General features: G+C 54.6%; 1 protein-coding gene across 1 annotated transcript; it reads right to left on the reverse strand.

The window, feature by feature from the left end:
• Nucleotides 1–15,887: 15,887 nt before the first annotated feature.
• Nucleotides 15,888–18,214, reverse strand: LOC123788800 (uncharacterized). The gene has a single exon (XM_087860728.1). It carries the CDS (start codon nucleotides 16,619–16,621, stop codon nucleotides 16,010–16,012), a length of 612 nt encoding a protein of 203 aa, XP_087716854.1. The 5' UTR covers nucleotides 16,622–18,214; the 3' UTR covers nucleotides 15,888–16,009.
• Nucleotides 18,215–20,697: the final 2,483 nt, after the last annotated feature.

The raw sequence follows: 20,697 nt of genomic DNA on the forward strand, positions 1-20,697 counted from the left end.
CTGAGCTAAATGAAAACTTCCCGAAAAGCCTGGTTTGCAGATGGTGGCCTTGGGACACTCCCGCCAAGCCTGTCTCTTGGGCCAAGGACTGAGTCAACTCTTTCCGAGATGCAGAGAATAATCACATTATATACTTGAAAGTTGTTAAGAGAGTCGGTCATAAATGTTATCACCACACACACCGAAAAAAGAGAATTATGTGAGAGATGGAGGTGTTATCTAACCTTAGTCTGATCATCATTTTACAATACATGAGGTATCAAATCCTCACATTGACACATTACTTATGTATGTTATATGCCAATAATATCACAATAAAGCTAGAAAAATATTTTCAAAAGTTTAAAGGCCCTTTCTTTTGAATAAATAAAGTTAACGGCAATGGTGTGACATCCACGTGTCCTGACTCCTGGCCCACGATGTTTCCTGCCACACCACACCTGTATTTGATTCCATGCATTCCAGAAGCATAATGAATTAGAAGCATCAGGACCATAAAAGTCAACGTAAGAGACAGTGCAACACGGCCGGAAAGGGCACGAACTTTCAGGGCAGGTAAAGCTGCACCAAGTCCCAGGTGGGAGCCAGGAGCAATCAAGTCGACCTCTACCCTCCTCACCTCCTGACTCCGGAGCAGGTGCTCCCAGGACCAGCCTGCCCTTTTTCTCTCTTGCTTCTGTCTCCAAACTGCTCTTGGTTCCCCCTGGATCCCGGCTCTGGCAGCTTCTAGCTCTGTCTCCACGGGGTACCCATCCCCAACGCCTGCTTTCTGCCCTGGCTTCCTGACCACTGGGGATGATTCTCTGCTGCCACCTGCTGGCACTCATCAGTTACACCAGCCGGTCATCCTGAGTTAGCAACCCTTCGTCAATTACATTTAAAAGTTCCCTCCCCAGTAGGGAGTGGGCTTCTCCCTCTTCCTCTGCCCCTACACCCCCCCATTCTATCTCTCTCTCTTTCTCCCTCTGTCTCTCTCTCTCCAATAAATAAATAAAATCTTAAAATAAATAAAACAAAAGATACTTCCCTCCAAAACAGACCTCACACATGCACACATGCACTGTATATACATACAGATATATCAGCATATACCAATTATACCAATAGAATACCAATATATCTTATGAATACAGACACACAAATCCTCAGCAAAATACTAGCATACAAAATCCATAAATATACAAAAAGAATTATACACCAAGAAAAAGTGGGCTTTATCCCAGGAATGCAAGGTTGGTTTGACAGCTTAACATCAATTAACGCAATATACCATATCACTAGAATAAACAACAAAAACCACATGATCAGAGACGCAGAACAAGCATTTGACAAAATCCAATGCTCTTTGGTAATAAAAACACTCCATAAATTAGGAATGGAAAGGAACTTCCTCCTCCTGATAAAGGGCATCTACAAAAAATCCGCAGCTGAATCTCAGGTCCTCTCACTGCAAAGTGGATGCACCTTTCACTATGCAGGGAGGTGGCTAAAGCTGCCTCTGCCCATTGTCCCCCAGGTGTCTCTGGCAAACCCCAGGACAGGAGAGGCTGGAGGGTCACGAGAAAGGCCTCTCTCCCCTAAAGACTCTCTCCCCCATGTCCCAAACACCACACTGTCATCGGGCCTCTGGTCTAAGGCATAAAAGACCCAGTTAGAATGCTAATTTTATGCAGGAGGGTTAATACATGAAGCCCCTGTCATTTGTGACCCCTTGGCCTGAATGAATTTTCATGAGCCCTAGCAGGGGGCTCAGGCATGGGTCATGAGACGAGTATACTTTGGTGAGTGGAGGAATAAGGAAAGCTGGATCTCAGGGGTGCTGAGAGCAGGCCAGGTGGGCATTGGGGCCACAGACGCAGAAAGCCAGAGGTAAAGCTGGAAGGGCAGAATGGGCACGAAAAGCCAACTGGCCATGTCTGGTGCCGCAGAGCAAGCAGCCTTTCATGCCCCGAGTGTGGAATACCCGACGGAGAATTTGCTCCAGGAAGGACAGAGCGGGCACTCAAATCTGGTGGGAAAGGGCAGAGAGGCACCAAGGCCCACAGAATGCTCTGGATCCACAGCTGCTCCGCCCTGGAGAGCAGATAAGCTGTGGGCTGGAGAAGAAAGGAGAAAGCCCAAAGCTGCAGGAAGGGGCCCGACCCGAACTCTGCCTTCCCAGCTGGGACCCCCCACAGGACTTTGTGCACTTGTCCAAGCATGGTGCCCCCTTGCGAGAAGGGAGGTAAGAAGACCTGCTTCCTGTGTTCCCTGATGCACATGATGGCAGCTTGGTGGATGGAAGTCTGCGTCCTGCCTTTGCTACTGTTGAACGGCACATCCCTGGCTAAGTGCTGGCACTCTGCGTGCGTCCATTCTCTCCTATAAAATAGGGAAAGTGGAACACACTTCAGAGACTCACGGGGGGAGGACTGAATGAGACTCTGCTTGTAAATGATCAAGTGCCCATCCCGTGGGGGTCCCTAATAAATGCTAGCTCAGATTATAACCCAAGGGCGCCTGGGTGGCTCACTCGGTTAAGCGGCTGCCTTCAGCTCAGGTCATGATCCCAGGGTTCTGGGATCAAGTCCCACAAAGGGCTCCTTGCTCAGTGGGGAGTCGGCTTCTCCCTCTCCCTTTGCTCCTCCACCCCCACCCCGTGCTCTCTCTCGCTTTCCCTCTCTCTCAAATTAATAAATAAAATCTTAAAAAAAAAAAAAAAGATTGTAACCCACGCCCCAGGAGTGGCAAGCAGGCACGGAGGGACTGGTGAAGTATGTGAACATCGAATTTGAGGAGTGGGGTCCCTGGCACCCCGCAAAAGCCAGTAAAGGCAAAGGGTGGAGCAGAGAGCCTCTCTGAGCATTTCTCTCATTTGACTCAAGATCTCTCAGTGCCTCCCACCAGTGGAACCGCCAGATCCAGACTCCAACGGGCAGGTCACCTGGAGCGCCAGGACACCCTCCATGCCTGAGCCAGGCAGGGGATCGGACGCTCCCCCTAAACCGCTAGGCTTTAGGGATGGCTTCTCAGAGCCTGATAAAGACACAGTGCTGGAATGGACGCCCACCCCGCTCCTTGGACCTTCACCAGGAAATTACCATTTTAAACAGACTGCGAGCTGTGTGTGCTGGCTTCTTCACAGTTGCTCTTTTCAAGGATGGCCCGGAGCCTTCCAGAACCTTCCTTCCGAGGGGTGGGCAGGGGTTGAACTCAAACATTTCCTCTCCCCCACCAACACTAGCTTTGCTAGCAGTATTAAGGGAAATTTTGAAAGGCTAGCATTGAGCGCAAGCATGCTTTAAGCTGTTACTACGAAATCTTCTAACACACAACAACGACAGAATGAGTGAGAGGAGCCCAGCTACCTGTTGCTTGACTTCAAATTATCAACACGTGGTCCCTGTGCTCCATCCCCTTGGTTCCCACCCCCCGTCCTGGTCGAAGCAAATCCCAGACAGCATTCCATTCCGTGTGTATCTCTGAAATTAAAGATCCTTTATTAACATGAGTACAGTAACTAATTATAACTACGAGGAAGCTGTATTATTGAATACCCAGTAAACGCTCAGATTTCCTGCAGAGCATCCACACTTTGAAGACTTATTGACTGATGAAAACAGCCCACAGCTCTTGAGCTCGTGGCTGCTTCCCCACTCTTACTGCAAGTTTCCCTCCCTCTGGTCCTGAGGCCGGCTCAGCCAGGGGCTCCGGGCACCAGCCCATATCACAGCTATTCCCGCCTAGGACGAGTCAGGCTATTTGGAGCCAACTTCCTTTTCTAGCTTTTTTTGGCTAGCTCTCTTCAGAAAGTGACTCTAGTTTCCATCTTATTTCCTCTCGAAACCCAGGAAAGAAACACGCACAAAGCTTCTGTGCTTGGTATTTTCCCTTCTCTCCTCTATTAGCCGTCAGACCAGTTCATCTCTAAGGGGACAACTTACTTTGACAAGTCGGCTTTTTTTACTCACTTCCACGGAGGCTCCGAAAAAACCCGATGGCTCTATTTATTCATTCAAGGCATATTTATTGACAGCCCACAAGCTCCCGGACCTGCCGCTTCTAATATAAACGTGGCCGGGGCACCTTTCGGGAAACAGCCCTCCTTGCGAAGTCCAAGGCACTGAACGTCAGTTCTCCAAACGTGCACTAGAGGGCACCACTCTCCCTTCGACCTCTGCTGCAAAGTCTAGCGTAACTATGCAGCCTCTTCCGGGTTGTTTTCTTACTTGAATACATTTTACGCACAACATGTGGAAGTTCAAGATGTACAATGTGTTGCTTTGATATATTTCTATATTTTAATATGACTGCAGTTCTACTGATATCTATCACATTACATAATTATAGTACAATATTGTTGTCTATACTCGCTGTACTGTGGGATAGATCTCTGTGGTTTATTTACTCTGCCTTGCAAGTTTGTATCCTTAAACAACGTCAATCTGATCCTCTTTGTCTTATTTAGGCTCTGGATACCTAACCACATAGTCAGCCAAATGAGGACTCGCACACGTCCTGAACCTTAAGAAGGAAATAACTTCATTTACTGGGTGCACAAAGAGGGAAAGATAGGAATTCTATAATTCTCCCAAGCAGGTCCATTTATCCATTAGCCACAGGTACAACTGGAAGGCTTACGGGTTTTGTAAAATTACGATTACGTTGAATACTGTTTTTAATTCAAAATACCCAAAAAAATCTGCACAATCGCAATCAATAAATCTTTACTGAAATGTCTACAACCAGCAATGTATCAACTTTGCTAACTTTGAAGTGTCATCTCAAAAAGATTCATTACGTTTGAAACAATTCATAGGAACAGACAACAGCGGTAACTATGAAAGATGGGTTTGGGTTTGGTTTTGTCCTATATTTACTTGGTTTTGTTTTGGGTTTTTAATTACAAATACATCGAGTCTTAGCTAAAGCTTTTTCTACATCTATTCAGATGACCGTGTTTTTCCTCCATCACTCTGTTGAAGGGGTATATTTCTTTAACAGATTTTTCCAAAGTTGAACAATCCATATATTTGTTCCATAAAATCTTCTTGGCCATGACATATTTTTCAATAGATTTCAGGATTTGATTTGCTAATATTTGTTTTGGATTTGTGTGATTATATCCCTAAGTGGCATTGACCTAAAAATCTTCCTTTGTTGTGTTGTCCTTGTTTGGTTTCATTTTCAAGCTTTTGCTTGACCTCATTAAGAGTTTGGAAATGTTTATCCCCCATTCTCTGGAACTGACTGTAGATGAAGGATCATTTCTTCACAAAAGTTTGACACACCTTCCCGGTTAAAGTGACCTGGGCCTCCCATCTTGATCTGGGGGGTTGAGGGAGTGTTGTAGTTGATGACTGATTCAATTACTCTAGGCTCATAGATGTATTCAGATTGTTTAAGTGTCTTTGGATAATTTATGTTCTTCCAGAAAATTATTCATTTCCTGTGACTGTAAATGGTCATGAATTGTGGTATTCTTCTGTGATTTTTCAAAATCTCCACTGTGCGCACAGCTACAATCTCTCCGTTTCCAGCATCATTTACACGTGTCTTCTCTCTTTTTAGCCGGAGGTTTGTCTATTTTATTTGTCTTTTCAAAGAACTGGTCCGGGTTTTATTGAGTCGCTAATAGGATTTTGTTTGCTACCCTATCGACTTCTATCTGTGTTCCTCTTCTTCGGGGCACATTCTGTTGTATGCTTTCTAACGTTTTAAGTTGAGCTCTTCACTTATCGGTTTTCAAACTTTCTTCTCTTCAGATGAGTGCAATAAGGCTAAAGTTTCCCTCTAATTACTACTTTCATTGTACAGCACAAGTTGGCTTTTTTAAAGATTTTATTCATTTATTTGAGGGAGAGAGTACTAGTTGGGGAGGCGCCGAGGGAGAGGGAGAAAGGGAGAATCTCAAGCAGGCTCCCCGCTAATCACAGAGCCCAATGCAGGGCTCGATCCCACAGCCCTGAGATCACCACCCGAACCGAATCAAGAGTCAGATGTTCAACCGACTGAGCCACGCAGGCGCCCCTGTACAGCACACGTTTTAAAATGCAGTGTTTTCATAGCCATCCGTTCATAAATATTTTGTCATGTCCATTACATTTTCTTCTGTGATGTGAACTATTAGTGCGTTTTTAAGTCCCTGAATGTACAGAAACTTTTGTTGTTTTGTTATTAATTACCTCTGATTTTATTGCATTGAGTTCACAGAATATGATCTTCCAGTGATCTTTGGGGGTTTTTTGAGAGTTGCCCCATAAATAGGACTGTTGTATTTACTGGTCCTATTTCTCAATTTTCTCATATTGTTAAGATTTCCCGAATATGCTCCCACGCTGGCCAACAAAACAGTCCCATTGTATAATACTCTCCAGTCCGTAGGGGGAAGTGACTATAAATACGTACCAACCAGGGGGAGACGATAGAAACCGAAAGAAGCTCCCAAAATGATATTTTTGTTCCAACTCCAGCACTATACCCAGAGCACAAACCCAGTCAAAGCCAGCATTCATGCACCCAGGCCATCGACCTCTTCCCTGGGCTCCCAGGGTCAGGCACCTCGGTCCCAGACCTGCAAAATTTCACCGAGTCTTTGAGGGCTTTACACACAAGAAAATGAACCATCAAATGATGTTCAAATGTTGTTATTGGAGATCAACCAAAAACATGAGAAATTAAATATTTTCTTTTTTTTTTAAGATTTTAATATTTATTTATTTGACAGAGAGATAGCCAGTGAGAGAGAGAACACAAGCAGGGGGAGTGGGAGAGGAAGAAGCAGGCTCCTAGCGGAGGAGCCTGATGTGGGGCTCGATCCCAGAACGCTGGGATCACGCCCTGAGCCGAAGGCAGATGCTTAACAACTGCGCCACCCAGGCGCCCCTAAATGTTTTCTTTTTAAAGATTTTATTCATTTATTTGAGAGAGAGAGCACAAGCAGGGGGAGGGGCAAAGGGAAGCAGGCTCCCCGCTGAGCAGAGAGCCCAACACGGGGCTCGATCCCAGGACCCTGGGATCATGATCTGATCCAAAGGCAGACGCTTAACCGACTGAGACACCCAGGCGCCCTGAGAAATTAAATCTTAAGAAAAAAAGCGCACAAGGCATATGGGATAATCTGCACAGTCAAAGGGAGAGAGCAGAGTACCGGCTGGACAAGAAAGACAGCCCACCGCCTGTCAGTTCACTGCTGTCCGGGACACATGCTCAGACATGCCCTCATAAGCCCCCCGGACTGACCCTAACCCTTTGCCCCTCACCACCCTGGCCATAAGGACCGGTGTGTGCCTGCTTGGCAGGTACCCTCCCAAGGCTCACTGGCGAGGTCGGCTGTGCCGGGAGAATGGACTGTATCCAAGGGACTCCCTCAAGGGACAGTGGCCAGTCACACCAAAATCCACCCTGGGGACTCTGTGTGGGAGACAAAGAGAAGGACACACAGGGCAGGAGGCGAGGAAGCCAAGGGCAGTGGCAGAAAGCAGCATTAGCGATAAGGCGCCGCGGCAAACACCGGACCTCAGGAGGGAAAGACGGCCAGTGTGTCCTCCTTTGCTGGCCCAAAATACACTTCTTATGTTCACATCAAGTCCGAGTCCTCCCCGATCCCAAGAACCCTGTATGATCCATTCTTCCTCCAGGAGCCCCACGCCGCACATACACTCAGGGGGTTCTGGGAGTGCTCATCTGCGGGGGAGGCTCCCTGTCCCCAGTGATCCTCAGGCTGTGTTTCTCTCACCTCCCAGGACCCCCTGTGCACCCCCATGCCACCCACCTCCAGCGCACCCCTGGCCCTCACGTGGACACAGTTCGCACTGCTCCTAGACACAAAGGCTCTCTTGAACCACATGCCTTAAACCTAACGTCAGGGGCACTGCTTGCCCCTAGCGGGTTTCCACGCGCCAGGAGAAGGACCAGCTCGGCCCCTCACAAATGAAAGGTCCTTCCCACAGTTCAGAGGCCCCGATCCCCAGGAGCTCTGCTGAGGGCTCAGTCTGTTGAGCATCCGACTCTCAGGTCATGAGATCAAGTCCTGAGTCCGGCTCTACGCTCAGCACACGCTCTATCTCTCTCAAATAAATAAATCTGGAAAAAATAGAATAAAATCACAATGATGATTATCAAACACACAGCTAACACGCTGTCTTGAAGCATCTGCATTTGAAATGCTGTCCAAGTCCCAGGCTAGTTTGAGACGAGCCGTGAGAATGTGTTGTACATGGGTTTAACGGACGACTTTCTAGAAACAAAGGTCTGCTCCAAGGTGTCTTTCCGTCTGTGCAGCTAGAAACTGTAGTCATCTTGCCTAAAGAAAAAAAAATTAGTTCTAGTTCTGCTCCAGAGTCGAAGAGGTGGCAGCCATAGGAAGGAGCTCAGCTGAGTCACAGGAGAAGTGTTGGGACCAAGGAGGAGGAATGCCCTCCTGGGGGACACAGCTACAGGGCCTCCCTCACATCTCATGAGACCTTGCAGCCAGAGTGGTCTCGGCTCCTTACAACCCCAAAAGAGCCCACACAAGCAGTCAGAAAGTGACTATGGAACTTCAACCCTAAAAGAAACTTTGGGGGGTGGCTCGTCTACATGGCTCATTCCATGGATCAGAACTAATTGCGGTTCAAAATGGTAAGGATCTTGAGGTGCCTGGGTGGCTCCGTGGGTGGAGTATCCAACTCTTGGTTTTGGCTCAGGTCACGATCTCAGGGTCATGGGATCAAGCCCCATGTCAGGCTCTCTGCTCAGTGGGGAGTCTGCTCCAGAATCTCTCTCGCTTCTTCTCCCTCTTCCCCTCTCCTGGCTCGCTAGTGCTCTCTCTCTCTTTCTCTCAAATAAATAAACAAATCTTAAAAAAAAGAGAGAGAGAGAGAGAGAGTGAGAGAGAGAGAAACTACTTAAAAAATGGTAAGGATCTTGGCCAAAGCCACACAGCTATACTAGACCCCAACCCTTGACCCTTCGTCTAGATTCTAAGGCCTTGTCTGCAGCTGGGAGGGGCCCTAGAGCAGTGGGTGAGGAGCTGCCACACCAGCACTTAGGGCCTCTGGCCTGGCCCCTCACAGAAGAGATGGCCACGCCAATCTGTTCATCCACTGGCAGTTCTCCGCTAGAAGCCTACGGGTAACCGGCCCCACACAGAACCGAATAAAGATATTTGTCATGGGGGGCCTGGGTGGCACAGCGGTTAAGCGTCTACCTTCGGCTCAGGGCGTGATCCCGGCGTTATGGGATCGAGCCCCACGTCAGGCTCCTCCTCTATGAGCCTGCTTCTTCCTCTCCTACTCCCCCTGCTTGTGTTCCCTCTCTCGCTGGCTGTCTCTATCTCTGTCAAATAAATAAATAAAATCTTTAAAAAAAAAAAAAGATACTTGTCATGACCTCTTGCACATGCAAAGTGCTTTAAGCCTGTATTCCTTAAGACATTTCCTTAGTCTGGAGTCCCTAGAAGCAGAGCCTGAGACAAGGATTCTGTCCAAGGTGAATAAGTACTATTGCAAAGTGCTCTCTGGAGAAAGAGAGTGGGAAGTAAGATCGGGTGGGGAAAAGAGCCAGGGATGGGGTCTCGGCTGGAAACTGGTGTCCTCTGATCCCCCGGGCAGTTCTGAGGCCATGCTGCACTTCAGAGCTGCCCCCCCTGCCCATGTCAGCCTCAGTGGGGGTTGGCTGGGGCAGCCCCACAGGTGACAAGCTGTGAACCCTTAGCAGCCAGCACTCACAACAGCTCAGACAGGGGATCTGGCGTGGCACCAGCAGCAGCCGTGGCAGACATCCTCTCACTCGGGCATCATGACAGGGAGGACATTGAGACCTGGCCATGTTTGGACGGACGGGGCTCAGACAGAGGGGAGAGGTGGACCCGGAGGGTGCACAGTGGGGGGAGGAACTGCTCTGTGAGCCACCTGCTTCCTCACCCAGGACTGGCCACCCTCCGGTACCTTCTCTCCAGGTCAGGATAGGCGCTGCTGGCATACATCCCCAGGATGGGGTGGGCACTGCGGCGGCCAGGGACGTGGACCCCGCTGGAGGTGGCATCCTGTCTCCACACCCACGAGCCTGCCTCAGAGGAATGCACATCCCCATCTCCTCCTTTAGACGGAAGTGTGGACGGAACGTCTGAGTCCAGAGGCCCACCTCGGGGAGGAGGGGAAGACGGTGCAGACAGCCTACACACCCAGCTGCCCGGGGGGTGTCCCCGACACGCAGCTCCCGACCACATTCTGGAGCGGGGCAGCAAGCATGCACTTACAAGGTCCCAGGTGACTTGGCGCTGGTCAGGAGCCAGAGCGTCAGTCCACCCTCCTGGAGCCCACTCACTGCCTTCTCCTTCTGGTCGTCCCCCCTCACTTGCAGACCATGGGCTCCAGGCGGGGCTGACCCCTCGGCAACAGTGCGGGCCCAGGGCCTGGCCATTCAGATCGCTGCCCTCTGCCGCCCAGGCAGCCCTGCAATGGGTTCAGACCTTTAGGGGAGAAACGAGCCTCAGCAGGCAGAGGGCTTCTTCCTGCCCCGTGTGCGAGCTGGGGAGGCAGCCCCCAAGAGGGAGGGCAGAGCCAAAGACGGGTTAGGGTCCCCGCTGTCACCATCAAGTCACTGCACCACTGCATGAGCTCACACTTCCCCCATTTCGGCATTAGTCAATTCCAGTTGAACAAGAGTCCTGCCTGATTCTCCCCCAACAGACCCAGGTTCCCAAGTCCCCTTCCTTGAGTTACTGCCCCTCAGGACCTTCCTTGGCTGATAGAAACAACCGATGTGGCCCCAAATCTGATTGAAAGAGGACACAGGGGCACCTGGGTGGCTCAGTCGGTTGAGTGTCTGCCTCTTGATTCCTTTTTCTTTTTTTTTTTTAAGATTTTATTTATTTATTTGAGAGAGAGAGAGACAGAGGTAGCAAGAGAGAGCATGAATGTGGAGGAGAGGGAGAAGCAGGCTCCCCACTGAGCAGGGAGCCCACAAGGGGCTCCATCCCAGGACCCCGGGATCATGACCTGAGCCGAAGGCAGACGCTTAACCGACTGAGCCACCAGGCGCCCCTGACTCTTGATTTCGGCTCAGCTCATGGTCTCAGGGTCTGGAGATGGAGCCCCAGGTCAGGCTCTGCACTCAGAAGGGAGTCTGCTTGAGATTCTCTCTCTCCCTCTGCCCCTTCCCTTGCTCTCTCTCTCTTTGTCTCTCTCTCAAATAAATAAATCTTAGGAAAAAAAAGAATAGGACACAGGAGCAAGGTTCTGGGGTGAGCCTTGGCCATGACCAGGCCCAGCGCCTCACCAACCGCAGGAGGGAAATCACTCATCCACCGCTACCCGGTGGCAGACCTGACATCCCCGCGCCCTCCAGCACGTTCTGCTCCAGGAGACTCCTGGGCTCTGACACCAAGGGGTGCACTGCCAGGTCCCCCTTCAGCCCGAGGACAGGGACGGCAAACCCCGGCCTCCGCGTCCTGCTTGGCAGAGTTTATGCACATTCTAACTCGGCCCTCACAACTCTCAGGTAGGAGGAGCACGGCAGTCACAGACGAGGGGACCAAGCTCCGGAGAGATACGTGGCGGGCCACGGTGCCCCGGGGGGCAGTGGCGGGCCTGGAGCACGGATGGCCTTTGGGAGGAGCACGCTCAGCGGCCATGTGTCAGGGGTGACCGGGATCACCACACAGCTTTTCAGCAGACCCGGCCTCACTCCCAGCCAAGCAAACAGCTGAAGCTGCTTGAAGGGGCCCCAAAATCCATTACCCAAATCCAGACTGCAGTCATCATCCAGACCATCGCTGCCATGCTGTGGCTCGTGAGCTCTGCTCTCTACAGCCTTGGGCAACCGTGGAATGTGCCTCCTCGAGCTAGGAACGCGGCAGAGCTAGAAGCCACCCCTGCTCCCAGCTGAGCCCCAAATGACCACCGCTCACACCAGCTGATGTCGAGAGAACATTTATTCCACTTGGTCAGCCCCAGCAGGTCTCAGTGACCGACAGAAACATCCAGCCCGGACACCGTTTCCACGCACTCCTGCGTAGCCATGTGGGGGGTCCCTCCTGTCCCACTGCCCCAAGTATGGGGGGACCTGAGGGCTCCCATGGCCATTCCTGCCCCAGGGGAGCCAATTCACGCCCCAGTGAAATGCACCGGCGTGTGAACTCACGGGCCCTCCCCTTCTCCTCACCACCAGTCACCCCACAGCCCACCAGCCAGTCGACAAGTATTTCCTGAGTGTTATGAGCCCAGCCCTGTGCTGGACCCTGTTGGGGTTCAAGAAGACATGGCACGTCCCTTGCCCTCAGGGAGCTCACAGTCTAGCTGGAGACTCACACACACATGCACACACGCGTGCACAGAAAACCGGAGTGCAAGGCTGCACGTGCTACCCGAGGGTGAGACGGCGTGTTGACACGGGGACGGCTCGGAGGACGGGGGTGGAGGGCCTGGCAGAGGAGAGGGCTCAGCAGGGCGGCAGAGGGCCACATTTCCGAGCAATTCCAGGGAAGATGGAGAAGGCAACAGCGGATGCAGGCCGTGAAGTTACAGGGAAGGGAGGAGATGAGAGGACAACCAGCGGAGAAGGGGTGCATCTGCGAGGCTCCCTTCAGGTGCGCCAAGGATCAGAGCACGTGGAAGCTTCTGGAGCTCAGACTGCCTCCTCTTCCTCTGATCTCCCCCCCCCGCCGAGCGGTGTGTCATTCCAGGATGAGGCATATGGCAGATGGCCCGTGAGAACCTCTGTGCCAAACCGAACCGCATGGGAGACGCGACCAGCAAGGTCCCGGGCTGGGAGCCCAGGAGGCCTCCCGACAACCCTAACCAAACCCCAGCTTGGCCCTGGGACATCCCACCTGAACAACTCCACTGTGCCCCCCACAACTCACATTGCTGGGATTTGATCTGAATCCCATGGCAAGAGTCCTCTCCCCACCCGCCAAGGGTCTCACTAAATAGAACCGGCATCGTGACGCCTGGTTGTCATCGGAAACCCATCCCAGCCCTAACTGGCCACACCTTTTCAGGTTGAGTGGTTCATTCCAAGGAGGCCAGTGAGCTCCAGGCCAGCTTGCTCCCACTGTCCACGCCAACACTGGCAGGCCCCAGGAGCGAGGCTTGAGCTTCCTCCCCAGCCGTCCCCACACCATGCCCAGCTGCGCTAAACTCCTGTCTGGCAGGACACAGCCCCGCCGTGGCTTGGATGCTGGAAGCAGCACCCCTCTCCCAGGTAGACTTGGCCCAAGCTCCTGCTCACCCCACATCCAAGGAAAATTCCAGCTTCCCGGCCACCTCCACAGTGAAACTGGAGTCCAGGCTGCGTGGGGAAAACCAGCAGCCAGGTAGCCAGAGCAAGCAGCCCCAAACCAGAGATGAGAAACCCCGCCCAGGGAGCCTCCAGCAATGTCTGCGGAAGGGAGGAAAGGTTCCAGAAGCCTGGGGCACTGTTAGGCCCGGGAGAAGAGAGTGACTGGAAGGGTCCCCTCCTCAGAATCCTTTATTCCTGAACGAGGGAAGGAAGTTCAGCCCGGGGAGGGAGAAATGCTACTTGCAGGGTGGCCCAGGCTCTTGGTCAGGTGAGGAGCGCATGGCAGGTTAGGTCCTGGAGCTCCGAGCTTGCTTGCAGGTTCTTGTGTCTACATGATTATGCGTGTTTTCCTGGGGAGAAGCTTCCTAGTGTTTGTGAGACTTTCAAAGGGCTTCATGCCCCCCACGCATTAAGAACCACCGCTCTGAGCGGCGAGTGGAGCCCGCAGGTATGGGTCACACCTGGGGCAAGGCTTTGCCTCTGGAGCCAGGTCTGCCACCGACTTGCTGTGTTCTCGTAGGCCAGTTCCTCGCCGTCTCTGGGGGGCCAGGCAGGCACAGAGAAGCCGGCTCTCCACACAGGTACTGTCCCTGCGGCCACAGGAGTGTGGACTGTGGCCGGGCAGCCAGGACAAGCTTCTCCAGCTGGGACTCCCACCGGGTTTGGGGAGTTTTTCCACTGAGCACAGAACCCGCTTCCAATTCCAGGCTGCACAGTTCCCCTCTGCAGGGCACCTCCCAAGGTAGGTCTTCTTAGGGGACGTGTCCTCATGCCAGTGGGCAGGTCCCCATGGGGCCCAGTTCCTTGTCTCTGTGCCCAGAGGGCCTGCCCACTCCACATCTGTTCATGGAGACAAAGAGACCAGGGTCAGGTCTGGGGCTCAGACATGGGCCCTGCCCAGGCCCCCTCGCCCCCTCCCACCCCCACCCCCCATGGGTAGGCAGGAGCGGTCAGCTGGGCCACCCTGCACTTGTCCGGTGCTTTGAGCCAGTCCTCTTAGCCCCCTACCAAGCACTCCAGGATTATCAATCCCATTTACCACTGAGACAACTTGAGTTCAGGGCATTCGAGCTCCAGATGTCCCAGGTCCCGGGTTAATCTCTTCATCTCTGCCACTAAGTACTCGTCCACGTAGCAGCGGCCACATTGCAGCAGCCACCTAGTGGCAAGCAGAGGGCCATTGACCCCAAGGAGACACGAAGCTCTAAGGAAGGGCAGAGGGCGGGGACAGGTCTCCAGCACCTAGCAAGGTGGTGGCACAGGCTGGGCAGAGAGCAAGAGCTCTGTGAGTGCAGGTCCCCTCCAAGCCCCCAGCTCCCTTCCTCCCAACCCACTACTGTGGATGCCATGGCCCCCCAAGCCCCCACACCACCCAGGGGCACCCCTGCCCAGGATCCTGGCACCTGGTCTCCACTCACATCCCCACATCCTTGACACCCCATGTCCCACCAGTAAGAGCCGCCCTCAAAGGCACAACGGTAGAGATGAAGAGTCTTAGGAACCAGGCTTGCCCTGCCCTACCACTACGTACTAAGTGAGATTTGGAGCAAGCTTGGGTGAGCCTCAGTTTCCTCATCTGCTAAATGGTGAAAAAGCCTGTGCTTTGGAGCACCAACTTGGAATCAGGGGCCTAGGGTACAGGCCCGACTCTCCCCTTGGTCAAGCCTCTTGGCTAGGGGCCCCATTTTCTCTTGCCCAGATGACCCCACAACTCTCAAGGCTCCTGCTCATCGCACTTTGACCTGTCCTCACAGTGCTTCCATCTCTCCTTGAGCTGCATGCCTGAGATCACCGTGCTCTCCTCATTAAACATCTTGGTGTCCTCTCTCCCCCACCACAAAGTCCCTTGGAGGGCAAACATCAGCCTCCTCCATCTGATCCCTGCCTCAGAGACTCTCGACCTTTGCTCTCCCTAGAGCACCTCTATTCATCCCCAGAACCCAGTTCAAGCCATCAGACTGCCTTGGGTGACACCAATCCCCTCCCCCAACCTCCCGGACCACCCGATAGGCTGTCCCTTAGGATGCTCTGCATACCCTGTGTGAGCACCAAGTGTCACCCCTTAAAGCTTTATGTCTGTACCTCCTCCCAAGAGCACAGCATCGTGCATGACACACCGGGGTGCCCAATAGATGTTTTCGGACCAGTGAGGTCACCCTCTTTTATCTGGTAATGTTAAACCACAATCCTCACAATATCCCAGGAAGAAGTCCCTTGTTAAATGCAACTTACAGATGAACAAACTGAGTCACAAAGTGAAATGACTTCTCAAGTACACCAGATAGTAAGTGTTGGAGCCAGGACACCTTGGGGGCTGAGGGTGGCCTGGGCATTGTGGAGAGTGGCCCTCTCCAGGTGGCTTTCAACTCTGACATTCTGGGAATGAAGATCTAGTAGGAAGCTAGTCATAGACCCAGAGCCCAGTGCACCCCACCTTCCCTGCCTGTCCCCCCAACCCCTGCCCAGGACTGAGAGGGGCTCCGGGTGGCCCTTGGGTCTCACCTACTCTAGGCCGGGTGAGCCTGAGGAGGAAAACCAACGCAGGGCCCCAAAGCAGCTGTGGGCGGCCAGCCAGAGGGTGGCGCAGACACGGAAGGAGGCGTCCCAAGCCCGGCAGCGGCCCATTCCTTCAAGACCCCAAGCCAGCCCTCCCCGTCTCCAGGGATTGCATCCAGACAGGGGGCCTCAGCCCAGCGCCATCTCCAGGAGTCACTGCCCCAGCGGCCCTGGCGCAGGAGAGAGGCGGCGGCAGGCCTGGGGCTCATCATAGCACGCGGCCTAAATGGGCCGCCTGGCCCTCGGGCCCGTGGCCGTGGCTGCGCTGGTGGGTCTTGAGCGAGCCCTCGCGCGCGAAGCTCTTGCCGCAGCGGGCGCAGAAGTAGGGCCGCCGCTCCCCGAACACGCCGGGGCGACGCGGGTGCGGTGCGGGCATGCGCGCGTGGGTGCGCTGGTGGTTGAGCAGGAAGCGCGGCTCGCGGAAGCAGCGGCCACACTGCGCGCACTGGTGCGGCTTCTCGCCGCTGTGGATGCGCTGGTGCGTGAGCAGGTTCTGCTTGAGGCTGAAGCAGCGGCCGCACTCCGGGCACGGGAAGGGCCGCTCGCCGGTGTGCGTGCGCTGGTGCACCTCGAGGTTGTGCTTGACGCTGAAGGCCTTGCCGCACTCGGGGCACACGAAGGCGGCCGCGCGGCCCGCGCCCGCGTGCGCCTTCTGGTGCCGCACCAGGCTGGGCTGCTGCGAGAAGGTCTGGCCGCACAGTGGGCAGCGGTGTGGCTGCTCCTCGGCGGGGTGGTGGATGACCAGGCCTCGCTCGTCCCCCAGGCCCTCCTCCCCGTCCCCCGCAGGGGACCCGCCCCCCGACGACGCCAGCTCTGTCATGGGCACTTCCAGCTGCAGTCACCAGCCCCTGGAGAGGCAGAAGCAGAGAGAGGAGTCAGAAGGGAGGTGGGGGGCATCTAAGGACCAGCCGGCCCCCAAGCTCAGGGAGGACACTGCACTGGCTCCCCACAACTTCAGCATCTGCCCCTCCACAGTCTTGGTCGAGCCAATGTTTCCCTGCTGGAATGCCCTTCTCTCTCCTCTACACCTTAATCACAGCCCGCCCCTCCTTCAGGCCTTTCTCAAGTGCCGCCTGCTCCCACGGCCTTCCCTGATCCCTCCAGCCCCTCCGGGGCCCTATGGCCCACCCTGTAACCCTCCGTCATCACACTGCATCCAGGCCAGTCACGCCACCTCGGTCTCCCAGCCCTGCGCATGCCTTAAGGACAGAGCTGTCTCCTTCTTTTATCCCCAGTGCCAAGCACTGTGCCTGCCATTCCAAGCATTGGATAAATGACCATAGGTGAGATTCAGGGGCTTCTAGTATTGTAAGTTAGCCTGCCCCTGGATAGGTCTTCTCTCTCCAACATTCTAGAATCTCAAGGAGGGGGGTGCAGACCCAATCTGGAGGGAAGGGTGGGGTCACCGGTGGTTCAAAGATATTTTTGAAAAGCTTGAAAGAAGAAACAACACGAAAACCCTGTAAACTTGAGAGTCATCTCAATCAAACATTAAGGGCAGCAGCTCTGTGTTTATCAGAATGAGGCATGCCTGTAAAAGGCTTGCAGATCCCTGAAAGAGGGGGAGGTGAGCTCCCAGGAGCTGGTCTCAGCCTGATTCCTCTTGGCATCCCCAAGATATGGAAGCCTGGCTCCACGCTCGACAAACACCCCCAAGTTCAGCTCCACCCCTTTCATGCTGGTTCCAGAGGGTCCTCTTCCCCAGGGCACTGCATTCCTCTTATTCCTCTAAAATCGTTACCCACTGTGCTCACAGCAACCCGGGGGAAGGAGCAGACCTTCCTGAGCCCCGCTTTATAGATGGGGTAACTGAGGTCAGCTTACTCACCCAAGGTCACACAAGGTGAGCCAGGGCTAGGCCCTAAGTTTCCTGACTCACTGGCAAAAGCTCTTCTCAATATACCAGCTGCTCATCAACTGAACTCCCCTCAAAACACACACACACACACACACACACACACACACACACACACACACGACCACCACGACTGTCCCGACCACCACGGGGTTAGAGACACCCAAAGCACCCCTGCTCCTGGAGGGCCCTGTCTGCCGCCACCACCTGCATGCCCCCCAACAAACCTAGGGCCCCTGCAGAGCCCTGGGGCCTGCTCCAGAGGAGGCTGAGCGGGCACCCCCCTGCAGTCCTCCACCCCCATCAGGGACCTAGACCTCCACGCAGGCCTTCACACTCGCAGATCGCACTGCTTACTACAACCTCAGTCCACCTATCTGCAGAGTGGGAGCTCCGAGATACCCCTTTTGTCTCCCCCGCCCCTCAGGCCAGGGTGGAACACACACCCACCCTGGCGAAGGAGACAAGTACTACTTGCAGTAGACCCACCCACGAGGCTTTCCCCAGCCAGCGGCACTGACATTTGCAAAGACAGACCTTCATGGTCCCCTTGGCCAATCTCAGCCTGGCCTTGTCTCCAGGCAGCCTCCCCACTCTCCCCAGCTATATCCCTGACTAGGGCCCCCCAACTACGGAGAAAGGTCTAAAGCAACGGCCCCCTCTTCTCCCCCAAGTTCCTCCATCCCCTCCCGCACTCACAGCCCAGGCTGCGCCCCTGTTCCTCCGGTCTCCGGCAGTGGCTCTTTCCTCTAGAGTCTGCGCTGCCCAGCGCAAATACGGTAACTCTCCCGCAGCGACTCCCGCGCCCCTTCTCCCTCGCCCCCATAAAGACGGCCAGCCTCCCGCACCGCTGTTTTTATGAAATAGCTGCATGAATCAAAACAGCTGACCCCACCCACCCGACCTCCGCACACAACCGTGCAAACTCCCGTGGCCCGAGCGACCCCAGAGAAACACGGTAAACTCTGCGCCGCAACCTCGCCCCCACGAAAACACGTAGGCCTCCCACCCTGCTGCCTCAACCCACCCCGCCCCGCTGCAAGCCTCGGGGCACGGATGCAACCCACCCCCAGCTCCCGCAGCACCCCCGGGAGGACCACGCAACCCTGGATAAATACGTAATTAAGTCGCGGCGCTCCCAGCTCCGGGAAAAGGGCCTGCGCGGTTCCCGGCAAATACGGTAGCGCGCCCGCAGTGACCCGCCCCCAAGGGTCCGGCCCCGGCCTCGATAAATACGGTAATCTCCCGCCGCGGCCCCAGCCCCGGCGGCCCGGGACTCACATGGCGCCGCCTCCCGAGCCCCTCCGTCTCCTCCGCAGCGCCGCAGTCGCCGGCGTCGCCGCAGCCGCACAGCAGCCCCGTGAGGCTGGGAGGTCTAACTCGCCAACGACCTGGCTGACGGAGGAAGGAGGGCTGCGAGCGCTGCGCCCGCCCGGGCAGGAGGCAGGAGAGGGAACCCGGCGGGAGCCGCTTCGCAAGCAGAACGCCCCGCCGGGCGGGACGCCCCAAGCTCCCCGGCCCCCGGCCTCAGCCATTCCCATTTCAGGATGGTCCGAGCCCCAAGCCGGCAGTGAGAGCCTCGTCCTCACCTCCCTCGTCCTAAAGCCGCGCTACCCTGGCCAGGCCCACGGACTGCCCCCAGAGCCCAGGAAGCGGGGTGTGGGGGCCTTTCCTTGCGAGGGAGAGCAGGGGGTGAGGCGGGAGCCCCTGCCAGGGAGCCTCTCTGAGCGGGGTGTCTAGGGTGGGAGACAGCCGTGGAAGGGGCAGAATCAGCGGCCCGAACTAACTGTGTGGCCAAAGCCTCCCCACAACCCTCTGGCCCGGTTTCTGCCCCCAGGACGGCAGGGGACCTGGAAGAAGTGACACCCCCAACTTCCCCACCTCCTCCGAACTGGACACATTCCGGTCAAGCCAAAGATACCCCATACAAGATATCCCATAAAAGCGCCCCCTAGAACACCTAGAACACCCCAGTGGACAGGGCTGGGCTAATTCCAGCTTTCAACCACCCTCAATAATAATACCCCTTACCTACACATTACTTGTCTCTTTACAAAGCTTTTTCTCATATATTATCTCGTGGGAGCCTTCCAATAACCGTGTGCCATCTAGGTTGTACAGGTATCATTATCCTCTTTTATAGATGGGAAAATAAAATAAAATTGAAACACGGAGCAGCTTCCCCACAGACCCGCAGAGGCCAGATGGGAAGGCAGCCCCTACCCCCCAACTCTCCCCGGCACGACTCTGGTACCTAGAACCCCAAACAGAAACAGGGTGCAATGGTTATGACTGGAAATCATCTTGTCCAGGGTAAAAAAGTGCCCCCGAATTAATACTTCCATGAAGAAACCGAGACCAGAAGGGAAAGTGATTTTTTTTAAAACTGTAAGTGCTGGAGGAATATCGAGTAGCCCTTTTCTCTGTGGCCCCTGGTAGCTGCCAGGTGGCGGCCCAGGCGGAGCTCCTTACAACAGATGGTGGCTGTGGCTGCTGGGGTGGCGCCATCCCTGAGGAGGGGCTCTGGCAGACGCAGGCCTCCCGGCCCCATGAGGCAGGCCCGGTCACCCGCAGGTGTTCAGTGTGCCTTCCTGGGAACTGCACAGTTCCAGGTGGGGTCCACCTGGAAATACACTCCACCCCTTATTCTCAACAGCAGACCTGAAGATCAGCCCTGGCCGCTATCACATCTCGCTCTGAGGACAAGTCCATCCCAGCGGGTCCACCTCTGGCCCTCTCAGCCCCTGCAGGACCCACTCCCCACGCCACCCCAACCATGCTGCTCCCACAGAGCTAAGTGGGGCTTCCCGAGCCAGACATGCCAAGGAGATTGGCATTTAAAATAGAGGCACCAGGGAGGGAATCCTGGGAAGCCACAAGAAATGAATCCACCAGGACAGATGTCCCCATGACATTGCCAAAAGGCCCCCCTAACCGCTGATGACCCGCCCCCACCCCCGGCCCTGGTGCTGGAGCTTTGTTCTCCCAACAGCCACACCTGCCAGCTGTCCAGCTCCGGTGGCAGAGGCTGTCAGCTGACA

Source organism: Ursus americanus, chromosome 3 (assembly GCF_024610735.1).
Source record: "Ursus americanus isolate L20-20 chromosome 3, mUrsAme1.1.p, whole genome shotgun sequence".
In the NCBI taxonomy this organism is placed as follows: Eukaryota; Metazoa; Chordata; class Mammalia; order Carnivora; family Ursidae; genus Ursus; species Ursus americanus.